The sequence below is a fragment of the Urocitellus parryii genome, chromosome 3, assembly GCF_045843805.1.
Source record: "Urocitellus parryii isolate mUroPar1 chromosome 3, mUroPar1.hap1, whole genome shotgun sequence".
Taxonomy (NCBI): Eukaryota; Metazoa; Chordata; class Mammalia; order Rodentia; family Sciuridae; genus Urocitellus; species Urocitellus parryii.
In genome coordinates, this window is record NC_135533.1 from 135023680 (window position 1) to 135034607 (window position 10928).

The 10928-nt window shown below is 56.4% G+C and overlaps 1 protein-coding gene across 3 annotated transcripts; it reads left to right on the plus strand.

Annotated features, from left to right (window-relative positions):
• Positions 1-229: 229 nt before the first annotated feature.
• On the plus strand, positions 230-10168 carry Cdk2ap1 (cyclin dependent kinase 2 associated protein 1). Of its 3 annotated transcripts, none has more exons than XM_026402974.2 (4): positions 230-328; positions 4913-5010; positions 6476-6602; positions 9425-10168. In XM_026402974.2, exons 2-4 carry the CDS (start codon positions 4942-4944, stop codon positions 9490-9492), a joined length of 264 nt encoding a protein of 87 aa, XP_026258759.1. In that variant the 5' UTR covers positions 230-328; positions 4913-4941; the 3' UTR covers positions 9493-10168. The 3 variants fall into 3 exon arrangements, with proteins under 3 accessions (XP_026258759.1, XP_026258757.1, XP_026258758.1); XM_026402972.2 differs by lacking the exon at positions 230-328 and adding an exon at positions 554-883; XM_026402973.2 differs by lacking the exon at positions 230-328 and adding an exon at positions 597-644.
• Positions 10169-10928: the final 760 nt, after the last annotated feature.

The window sequence follows — 10928 nt, forward strand, 5'->3', positions numbered from 1 at the left end:
GACAAGTTCCTCTCTGGTTCCCTCAGCGCCTAGCAAGGTGCCTGGCATACAGAAGGCGCTCCCCCTAAATCCTGGCACCAGTTAACGTGCAAAATTACGTGGTCGGGAGGGCGAATGTTCCAGAGGAGGAGGCCTCTCGTTTTTGTCAGTCTCAAAGGAGTCTGAGGTCCCCAAAGGGTTAAAAACCACTTAATACAGGCAGGGACATGAAATTTATTCGAAATCAATGTCAGGAACGGGCTATTCTAATCCTGGGGCACAGCCAGCCCTGGGCATCTGGAATAATCTACGTGCTTGAGAGAAGACGGGTCGCCACCATTTTCTCCAGGTAATTTTCCACCCCTGCCCCCACAGTCCCCAAAAAAGTACTTCTCGGGTCCCGCTGGCTCCCTGGGAAGGGGCAGGGGCGCGCGGGCGGCGGCGGGGGGCGCGGGCCGGCACCGCCAGGACCCCAGCCCCCTAAACTTTGGCAAGTTGCGGGCGCCGGGCGCCGCCGGAGGCACGGGGCGCGGCCGCGGGCGGAGCCGCCCCCTGACGCCGCCGCCCCTCCCGGCCGGGCCGGCCCCGCTGGCTCGGCTTAAAGTTTGCGGCCGCCCCTGCGCCGCGCGCCCGATGTATGGGTGATATACTGCGGCGGTGTCAGGGTGAGGGACGGCCATATTTGCCGGTGCGGCCCGAGCCGTCAACAACAAAAAGTGCGCGGGCGCTCGGCGGGCGCTCGGACGGGCGCGGGGACGCGGGGGCCGCCGCGCCGCCGCCCGGCCTCGCCGCCGCCGCCGCCCTCGCGGCCTGGCCCGGCTGCGCCCGGCGCGCCCGCCGCCCGGGGGGATGTCGTACAAGCCGAACTTGGCCGCGCACATGCCCGCCGCCGCCCTCAACGCCGGTAAGTGAGCGCGCCCGGGCCGCGCCCCAAGTGCCGCCAAGTTGGGGGCCCGCGCGCGCGGCCCTGCCCGGCGTGCCCGGGGGCTCCGCGGCGGTCGGGGGCGGCGGGCGGCGGGCGGCGGGTCCAGGCAGGGGCGGCGCGGGCCGCCGCCATGATCCCCACGCCGCGCCGCCAAAGTTGGCTGGTGCGCCCCGCGCTCGGCGGCCGGGGCCGGGGCTGGGCGGCCGCGGGGACCCACGCCGGCGGCCGCGGGCGCGGGGCGCCTGGCGGGGGAGGCTTTCTCTCGCTCCTTTTTCCTCCGGCTTTTGGGCGGCTCGGCGAGGGCCCCTGCCGGCTGGAGGCGGGAGCAGCCGCGCGGGGGGCGCGGGGCGCAGGGCGCAGGCCGGCTGCGGGCGCGCGTGCGGGGCCGGGCCGCGCGTGGGCAGGGCGGGGGCGGCCAGGTGCACGGGGCCGGGGGAGGGGCTGGGGGCGCGGGCGGCGGGAACTCGTGGCAAGGGCCCTGGCCTGGGCGGGCGCTGGGGGAAAGAAGTTGGCGGAGAGGCGCGGCTGCGGGGGCCTGCGGGCGTGAGGGGGCAGCGGAGCCGGGGTCTGCGTCCTGGAGCCGCCGCGTCCGCGCCCCCAGGGCCACTCTGCAGAAGGTCGAGGGGCTCCTCTCCCACCCGGGCTGGCGTTGAGCGCTCTGGGAAACTCCTCCAGAAGTTGTCAGGCAGCTCTAGGCTGTGCCCAGGGACTGGCCCCAAGCACCGAGGGAGCCTTGGGGAGGGGTGTGAAACCGTGGCCTTCGGGGGTGACCGGCTTTGGGGTCCTCTCCAGGGCCCCTCCTCCTGAGGCACTTGGCTGAGAATGAACTTAAAAAGCGAGGTGCGTTGGGGGTGGGGCATGCAGAGAGGGCAAAGGGTCTGGAGGAGCTAGGGGACTTGCCAGGCTGGTCAAAAATGCCACGCTGGCGGCTGGCTTCAAGTTCAGGGCCTTGCCTGCAATCATTGATTCCAGCACTCTAAAATTCCCAAGAAAGACCCAAAAAGCGAGTTTTGTTTTTTTTTTTAAACTAACTTCTCAGCGGCTGACATTTGGGGTTTGGAAAGGGTTAAGATTCGGGTGCTAGTGAGGGAGAGTTGAATTGCTCACATGTGAGCTGAGCGCCCTTAGAACAGGCAGCCACGATTTGGTCTCTGTCACCCGCCTGGGGTCCGTAGACCTTACAAAGACAGGCTTTGTTGCCAGGTAGGATTTCTGTGTCCGGGTGGGTGGCACTGCCAGCCTGGACAGGGCTAGAGATCTTGGGCCTGTTGTGCGGTACTTGGAGCAAAGGCCCTAACTGGGACCTTTGGGGCCTGGGGTCATAATGACAAAGGTGCCCACTGGGATCCCGAAGCCTCTGTTCTGGGTGGCTAGTACCTGTGTGTACCTTTTTTTCTTTATCCTGTGGAGGAGTGCCAGGAAGAATACAGAGGTCCCCACCTGTCTGGGGTTTTAGTAGGAGGCCACCCACCTCCTGGGGGACCCCTTTGCAGAAAGCCCACTGTCCCCTGCCATCTGCATCCAAGATGGACTCTCACTGCCGCTCCTGCGGCTTCCCTGTCATCATTCCTCACGCCCTCCAGCCCTGCCTCCTGCTCATGGGTTGCCAAGCTGCGGCCTGGCCGGTGGTGGCAGTGGCGGAGTTAGACAAAGCCCCTGCCTCCCCCGCCCGAGAGCCCCCCCAGGCGCCCCAAGTGGCGGGAAGGCCGCCAGCTCCCCAGGCCCAGGCTGCTCTTTGTCTGGCGTGGGGGCGGGGAGCTGCGCCTGGCCCCAGGAGCTTCCTGGCCTCTGCCAAGCCCTCCCGGCTCCCTGTACACTGTGCTCATTGTCTGAGATGCGCTGCTCCACGGGCTTGTGCTGACGTGGAGCTGCCTCTCGGTGGCCTCCCCTGGCCAGGTCCCTGTGTCTGCAGGAAGGAGTGGGCGTGAGCGGCACTCAGGGCCCTTCCACCAACTCTCCCTGGGACCGGGCATACCCCCAACACTGAATAAAGGTCTGGCCCTGGTGAACCAGGGTCCTCTGCCACTGCACCTGGGTGACCGGAATGCCAGTCTTGGAGCTATTGCTCAACTCCTACAACTGCAGTGAGGCGACTTATTCCACTTCTCCCCATGCCCAAACCTCCAAACCTAACTTCATCAAACTGTAGATTCTAGACCTTCTATTGGGGAGCATTGCCTCTGACAGATGGAGAAACTGAGACCCAGAGAGGGAAGCACCTTGTTGAGGATCACACAGCCAGGGGTGGTACAGGTGCGATGGGCCCCTAGTCCAGGAGGGAAGAAGGGTCCAGGGGAGGTGAGAAACAGTGAAAAGAGCTCCAAGGAACAGGGCAGAAGGTGGTCCAGGGCTTCAAGGACGTGGCCAGCCCACCTCCTACCGGGCGTTGGAGTCTTCTAACCACCTCCAAGTGCTGTGCAGTGGCATGCCAGCCTGTCATAGCTGCTCTGCCTTTCTGAGCCCAGAGTGATGTGATGGCCTGCAGCAGTCAGGATTGGAACCCAAGCCTCGGACGGACTGTGGAGCCTGTACCCCCAGACCTCACGCAGGCCACATCCAAAGGCTCTGGATACTGGGGTCTGGCTGTTATGGTCAGGGAGCAGGGGTTGCCACCCTACCTGTGTGTTGGTGGCTGTATGGCCATGGTTTCTGTGGATGGGGGTCATAGGTATGCTTGTCTGCATCCCCATCCTGTGCAGCATGTCCCCATAGCACAGGTGTCTAATCATCCCCACTGAGGGGCGTAGAGCCTGGGCTTGGAGTGGACAGTGCTCAGTCCGGCTCAGGATCTGGATCCACACTGGAGCACAAACCTGGGTCCCAGGGGGGAAACCGTGCAGGCCAGAAGGAAGACACCTCAGCTGCTCTCCCCAGCTTCTGGGCAGAGGGATTGTCGGGCGCTGGCTTGTTGCTCAACCTCTTCTGTGGCTCTGAGCCTCTCTGCAGTTGGGGCTTGGATCCAGGGTTCTCAGGGCCCCTCCCAGCTCCAGCAGCCTGGGGCTCCTGAACTTCCTCCTGCCCCTCCCTTCGCCCATACCAAATGAGCAGCTGGTCTGTTGGCTGGCCTAGCACCAGCTGTCCATCCCTGGGGCCAAGTCCGTGGAGCCCGCTGTATGTGAGACACCATTTGGCTCTGGGGGCGACAGGCAGGCAGCTGCTGAAGAGGACTAGGTAAATTCTCCATGGTTACCGCTGTTTGTAATTCTGCAGGACATCCTTTACCCGCTAATGGCCACTCGGACGCCATTATGGGTCTGCATGTTCCTGCCACTGCCCCCCCCACCCCCAACTTACATCCAGGAGCTGACATTCTTTTAGCTGGGCTCTGGACTGTACTTGGTCCCCAACTGCTGGCTACAGACAGCATGCCCAAGTGTTGCATTCCATGGGTGGGGCCTAGCCCTCCCCTCTCAGGGTGCAGAGCCCTGGGGGGGGGGCATAGACTGTCATCAATCCTGTCCCTTTTTGGGGGAGGAATGACATTGGCTCAGAGTGGTTGAGAGGCCTGTCTGAGGCACACAGGCTGTGATGTTAAGAGTGCTGTTCTGGTGTGCAGGGTACCTGTCGACAACTGAGGCTGGGCTCAGTTCCTTCGAGACCTTCAGGTCTTCAGTCTCTGTTACATATTGTGTGCAGAGACCAAGCACACAAGAACAGGGGCTTCCATGTGTATGAGATCTTGGTCCTGGGGGACTTTGTAGCAGGGACATGGCTCTAGGTCACCAGCCTCTAGTGTGCAGGATGCAGGGACAGATAGTAAGGATTAGACTGAGAAGGGTAGATTTTGTCTTTGGTGCCAGTCCCCTCTTGTGTGGAAGGCTTGCGTGGCCGGGAAGGGCCAGTTATCAAGGCTGCATGTCAGGAACGTGGCCTTTGGAGGTCAAGAGCAGAGTTCTCTGCCCTGTGAAGAGCAAAGATCACAGATGGTGACGTGGGTCCCAGTGTCCTTGCCTAGGGTGCAGTTAGCTAAGGCTGCAAGGTTCTTAATCCTTCTCTCCTCCCTTACAGCTGGAAGTGTCCACTCGCCTTCCACCAGCATGGCAGCATCCTCCCAGTACCGCCAGCTGCTGAGTGACTATGGGCCACCATCGCTGGGCTACACCCAGGTAGGGCAGCGTGGGCGCCTGCAAGGTGTGAGGGCTACACCCAGGTAGGGCAGCGTGGGCACCTGCAAGGTGTGAGGGCCTGGGGCTCTGGGGAGATGTGCTCACAGACTGAGGCAGTCTCCTCGAAACCTCGCCCAGCCCTGTTGGGTCATGGTTAGGACTTGAAGCGGCAGGATGGAGAGGTAGCCAGGACTGAGTGACAGGGGACGCTGAGGTTTGAGGAAGGGCAAGCACAGGGAAGGTCCCTCAGCCTCTGAGATGCAGTTCTGCCAGGGATAGCACCCCACATCTCTGGTGGCTCCTTCTTTTCCCGTTTCCTGGCAAGTAAGGCCTGACCAACTCTGGGCTGTAGGCTGGGTCAGAGGTAAGGCCTCCTCATCAGGAGCTGGCAGTTACCAGTGTGGTCCCCAAGTGAGTGGTTCTGCACTTAAGGGACTGCAGCCCCTCTTGGAAACCTCCAGGAGACTCGGGGTCCTCAGGGAAGGAGGGAGCCACCACTTTAGCCACAACTCGGGAGATATGGTACCCAGGGAGGTTCCCAGTCCTCTCGAAGCCCTGGTCACCAGCTGAAGATTCTCTCTTGGGCCAGACCCCAGGCCGAGTTCCGGGGTTGCCATGGAGCCTGTGCCGGGGTTGAGGTGGCTTCTCTGTCACTGAGTGTGGCTCCCCAGCCATGCCCCGGCAGGCTGTCTTGTCCCAGGAGGAGAAGCAGGCCCGGGCCCGGGAGAGGGACCGCCTGAAGAAGCGGCGACGGCGGGAGGACGGGCTGCGGCGCAGCCTGGAGCGGCAGCGCAACGCTCTGGCCATGCTGCGCCGGCGCCGGGAGAAGCGCGAGGCCAGGAGGCAGCTGTGCCAGGAGGCCGGGCGGCCAGGCTGGGCCTCGAGGCCTGCTGGCGAGGCCAGGGAGCAGAGGCGGCAGAGGCGGGAGGAGCAGGCGAGGGCCTTGCAGAGAGAGCTGGCTGCCCTGGTGCCACCGAGGGCTGAGCAGGCCCAGGAGGAGGAGCGGCCTGAGCCTGGTGCCTCGCTGATCTGGGTGCTTGCAGGAGCGCTGGCCGCAGTGGTCATGGGCGGGTGGGCCCTGCCCATGGGGAGGACTGGGTGATTTGACATACTCCTGGCCCCGGCTGGGGTCTTGGAGTTGCCATTTCCACTTCACCTCTGGGTGGCTTCCATCTGCCATTGCTGTGGACACTCAGCCCCCAGAGACTCTCTCCTCATGGTCCCAGGGAACTCCCTGTGAATTCTTTTCCTGGAGACAGTTCTTTATTTTCCTTTGGGGTGGAAAGGAGCCTTCTGGGCTTTTGGGGGTCAGTCTTCTCTGGTGTTGTCCCCACAGTCCTGGGAGCCCACCCCAGGCTTTCCCTGCTCTGATCCTTCCCTGGGCTGTGCCTGTTTGTGGTCGGGGCCTAACCATGGCATTGGGGTCAGGTTCAATGCATTTGAAACCCCATCCTTGTGATTCTAGGGAACTGGGAATAGCCAGGTGCCCCAGAGCAAGTATGCGGAACTGCTGGCCATCATCGAAGAGCTGGGGAAGGAGATAAGACCCACCTATGCAGGGAGCAAGAGTGCCATGGAGAGACTAAAACGAGGTGAGCAGAGGTCCTGGGGGACCTACAGGCTGATCCAGTCACTATTTTGAAAGATTTTTTTAAAAGCTGGTCATGATGGCACATGCTCAGAGTCCCAGCTTCTTAGGTGGTCAAGGCCAGAGGATCACGTGAGCCCCCAGGAATTTGATGCCAGTTGGGGCAACATAGTGTGATCCATCTCAATAAAAAAACTGAAAGGTTTTCTCAGGAAAATGCTAGAGGTAGAAAAGGGTCTCCTGCTCCATGGTCTGCTTTGCTGCCGTGCAGTGGGGTGGGGGCAGGGCCGGTGATGGCTGGGTGTTTCAGGTGGAGTTTGTAGTGCACTGTCACTCTGGCATGCTGTATGAGAGGCCCTGGGGCTCCAGACCCGGAGGCCATGTTCCCTGCCTGCTCTGTCCCCTTAGGTGATACCAGCAGGGAGCCAGCTGCAGCAGGCTCTTCCTGGGCAGTGTTGTGCAGAGGTTGCTGGAAGGCCTGGGTTTAGGGCTTCTAGTTGTCCACGCTGCCCTCTGCTGTCACATCTTTGGCACAGGACCAAGGAAGGGGGCAGCCTGTCTTCATTGTGGGGCACCCTCAGGTTCTTTAGTGATGGAGGCGAGAGGAAGGTCAAGAGGGTGCTGTCACAATAACTCGGGAGGAGGATGTGAAGTAGCTTGCTACCTCTTGACATCAGATGCATGCAGGGAGAGGAGGATTTCTAGTTAGAGAAGTTGGCTGTTCACTGAGCTACATCCTCAGCAGTTTATTTATTATTATTATTATTTTTTTTTTAAAGAGAGAGGAGAAGAGAGGGAGAGGGAGAGGGAAAGAGAGAGAGAGAGAGAGAGAGAGAGAGAGAGAGAGAGAGAGAGAGAGAGAGAGAATTTATTTATTTATTTATTTAAGTTCTCGGCGGACACAACATCTTTGTTGGTATGTGGTGCTGAGGATCGAACCCGGGCCGCACGCATGCCAGGCGAGCGCGCTACCGCTTGAGCCACATCCCCAGCCCATATTTATTATTTTTTTGAGAGAGGTTTTCCCTGAGTTCCCCAGACTGGCCTGGGATTTGTGACTCTTCTGTCTCAGCCTCTTGAGTGGCTAGGACTATAGGCATCTGCCACTGTACCCAGCAGAAAGCATTGTTGATAGACAGGTAAACTATAGCCCATGAACTGAGAAAGGTTTTTATAGTTTTTATTGGTGGCAAAAAAAAAAAAAGTGATTTGGAGACATATGAAATTGAGACTTCAGAGTTCATAAATACAGATTGATTTGGACTGGCTACACTCATGGTTTGTTCATTACGCCTGGCTGCTTTCACTATATGCTAGCCGAGTAGAGAAGCAGTGACAGACCATGAAACCCTGTAATAAATGCTGTCTGACGATTTGAGAAAGTTTTCTGAACCTCTGAGGCAGATTGTAAGAATACTGGGTGTGGACGCCTTGTTTTAGCTGCTGGTGATTTGGAGAGGTGATCATAGTGGCCTCTAGTCATATATACTAGAATAGAATTTTTGGTGTCTGTTTTAAATGAGATTAATATTTTATGAAGCTCAGTAGGGGCAGAAAGAAAAAGTTAGCCACCAAACCACAGAGAAAAAGTTGGGGAGCTTCATGGGCACAGGGCAGCTGAAGTTCCTGGGGGAAGGATGTCAAAGTGCACCAGCAGTTCCACAGGTGAGCAGTGTCCTCTAGTGCCTGAGGCATGTGGGCTGGGGGTTTCCTCTTACCTACTTGACACTGGCTCATCCCTTTCTAGGATTTAGAATTTGAAGAAGCTACATTGTGTCCAATGTAAAAGAACTTTTGCATTTCTTTCTCCCACCCTCCAAAAGAATATTGAAAAGGATAGCTTGCTGGTGCCACTCTGAGTGCAGGAGAGATTTTGGCAGTACAAAGAGGTTTTTTTGCCTAGGAGCAAGGAGCTTTGAGAGATGGGACTGTTAATGTCCCTTAACAGCTCATATATTTGGGTTTTCTATCAGAGGCAATGGTCCTCAATGTTACCCAAGGTGGTCTTGATCTCTGGGCCCAAGTGATCCTCCTGCACCACCCTCTAACAGCAGATACCATAGGTGTGCACCTCTACCCCCGGCTTTGAGTTTTTTGCATGTAGTTCCCAGGTTCCCTTCTAGTCTGAGGTATTATTTTTATTTCTTATTTATTTATTTATATGTGGTGATGGGGATTGAACCTAGGGCCTTGTGCATGTGAGGCAAGCATTCTACCAACTGAGCTATATCCCCAACCCCTTATTTTTAGTTTTTGCAGTGCTGGCAAACCCAAGGGCTGCACTCGTTAGGAATATCTTCCAACCTTTGAGCTATCCCAGCCCTTTTTTTCTTTTTATTTTGAGGCAGAGTCTCACTAAGTTGGCAAGGCTGGCCTTGAACTTGAACTTCTGGTCTTCCTGCTCTAGCTTTCCAAGCATCTAGGATTACAGGTGTGAGCCAACATACTGGGCACAATCTGAGGAATTTTTTTGGGGGGTGGGGGGGTTTACCAGGGATTGAACCCGGGGGTGCTTCACCACTGAGCTACATCCTCAGCCTCTGTGGTTTTTTTTTTTTTTTTTAATTTTTAGTTGTTGATGGACCTTTATTTTATTTATTTACATGCGGTGCTGAGATTTGAACCCAGGGCCTCACGTGCCGGGCAAGTGTTCTACCACTGAGCCACAACCCTAACCCCCCTCAGCCTTTATTTTTTGAGACAGGGTCTTGCTAACATGCTGAGGCTGGCCTCAAACTTGTGACAGTCTTAGGGTTTTATGATGGATCCTCCTGTTCTGGAAAGGGTGCTGATTGGGTTGATTCCAGACCTCGGCTTCTCTTTCAGGCATCATTCACGCACGAGGACTGGTTCGGGAGTGCTTGGCTGAAACGGAACGGAATGCCAGGTCCTAGCCTCCCCGCCAGCTTGGGAGTTCCTGGCTCTCTACAGCTCATCTCCCCTGTTCAGATGAAATACTCATTTTCAAAATGGTAACAGTTTAGTTTTTTTCTCCCAAGGTTCACAGTCTCAAAATATTGGGAAAAGATTTCGAGGTTAATTAGGATTTGCATTTTAAGTAGTTAGGAACAACCCAGGTTGTTTTTGTTTTTTAAGATGCATGTGAAGTTATTTTACAGCAAACTGTTATTTGGCTCCAAGATACCAGTGTCTCCCTTTAATCTTTTGAATACTTTATGTCACCCAAATTGTTATTTGTACCTTTTCATAAGCTCATTTGATCCCAAGGACTTTGTTTTAATGCATCCTGACCACCTGCTTCACTTAGCTGGTCCCATGTGCCATACAGTGTAGATTCTGCTTACTGGCACTTCTTTTTTGCTTAAGCATTTGCATGACTCTTAGTGCTTTGAAGTCAATTTTAAGAGTGCACAAGTTATAAATACAGAAGAAAGAGCAACCTACCAAATCTAATAAGGACCCCGAAAATTTTCATACTAAGACTGTATGTAGATTTCAGTTTGTGTTTACTGTAAGTTGATCAAAACATCTGGAAGAAAATGACTAAAACTGTTTGCATCTTTGTATGTATTTATTACTTGATGTAATAAAGCTTATTTTCATTAACAATGTGTATTGAGATGTATATTCCTTGAATTTCTAAGTGCAATTAAAGCAGTTCAGCCGTTGTGAAAGATTGGAGGTGACCTGTCAAAGGACATTTTCTGACATAGTTCAGCTGAAAGGACGTGTTTGCTTTAGCTTAGGTAGGGAAGACGCAGAGTTGCACGATGGGTTTATTTAAGCTGTAGTTAAGTGTATGCTAGGAAACCTGTGGCAGCCGTGAACTGCCCTTTCCGCCAGGGTGTTAGGAGCCACAGAGGCTATTTCTCATTCCACGTGGTGGCGACTTGGGTGTGCGCTGGAGGAAGGTTCTGCTCTGGAGCTGAGAGGAATGACTCCATGTGGTACTTTCCAGCAGTGCTTCCCACAGGGGCTCAGTTCATTTCTGCTGTGCAACCTCAGCACTGACCCCTGTGGTGAGGGTTTGCCTTGCTGAGGGGTAGACCCAGGAAAAGGGAGGGAGTTTTGCAGGTGGGAGGCAAGATCTGACTGGTGGGCGTGGGCTGTGGTGGGGTGGCTCCTCTGCACCTTCTCCAAGCATGTGACAAAGGTGAAGAGGAGAGGTCAGCTTCTGTTCTAACTGGCTGTGGCTCTAGGTCTGCCTTCCAATCTTACTGGTTTCTTGGCTCTCACTGAAGAGACTACTGCTCGGGGGGAGGTGGTGGGTAGGGTCCCTGATGGGAGGCATGGAGAGCCCTGCTCGGATGTCAAAAGGGCTGGGCTGCTGGATGGATCAGTTTCATGGCAGGTGATGTAGGCCGGGTTT

What these genes read in the sequence shown, in the direction of transcription:
- Cdk2ap1 (XM_026402972.2), top strand. Translation starts at nt 829, where the DNA reads ATGTCGTACAAGCCGAACTTGGCCGCGCACATGCCCGCCGCCGCCCTC. An exon ending in CGCCGCCGCCCTCAACGCCG is followed by an intron (nt 884 to 4,912) that starts GTAAGTGAGCGC and finishes CCTCCCTTACAG; the next exon opens with CTGGAAGTGTCCACTCGCCT. An exon ending in CATCGCTGGGCTACACCCAG is followed by an intron (nt 5,011 to 6,475) that starts GTAGGGCAGCGT and finishes TTGTGATTCTAG; the next exon opens with GGAACTGGGAATAGCCAGGT.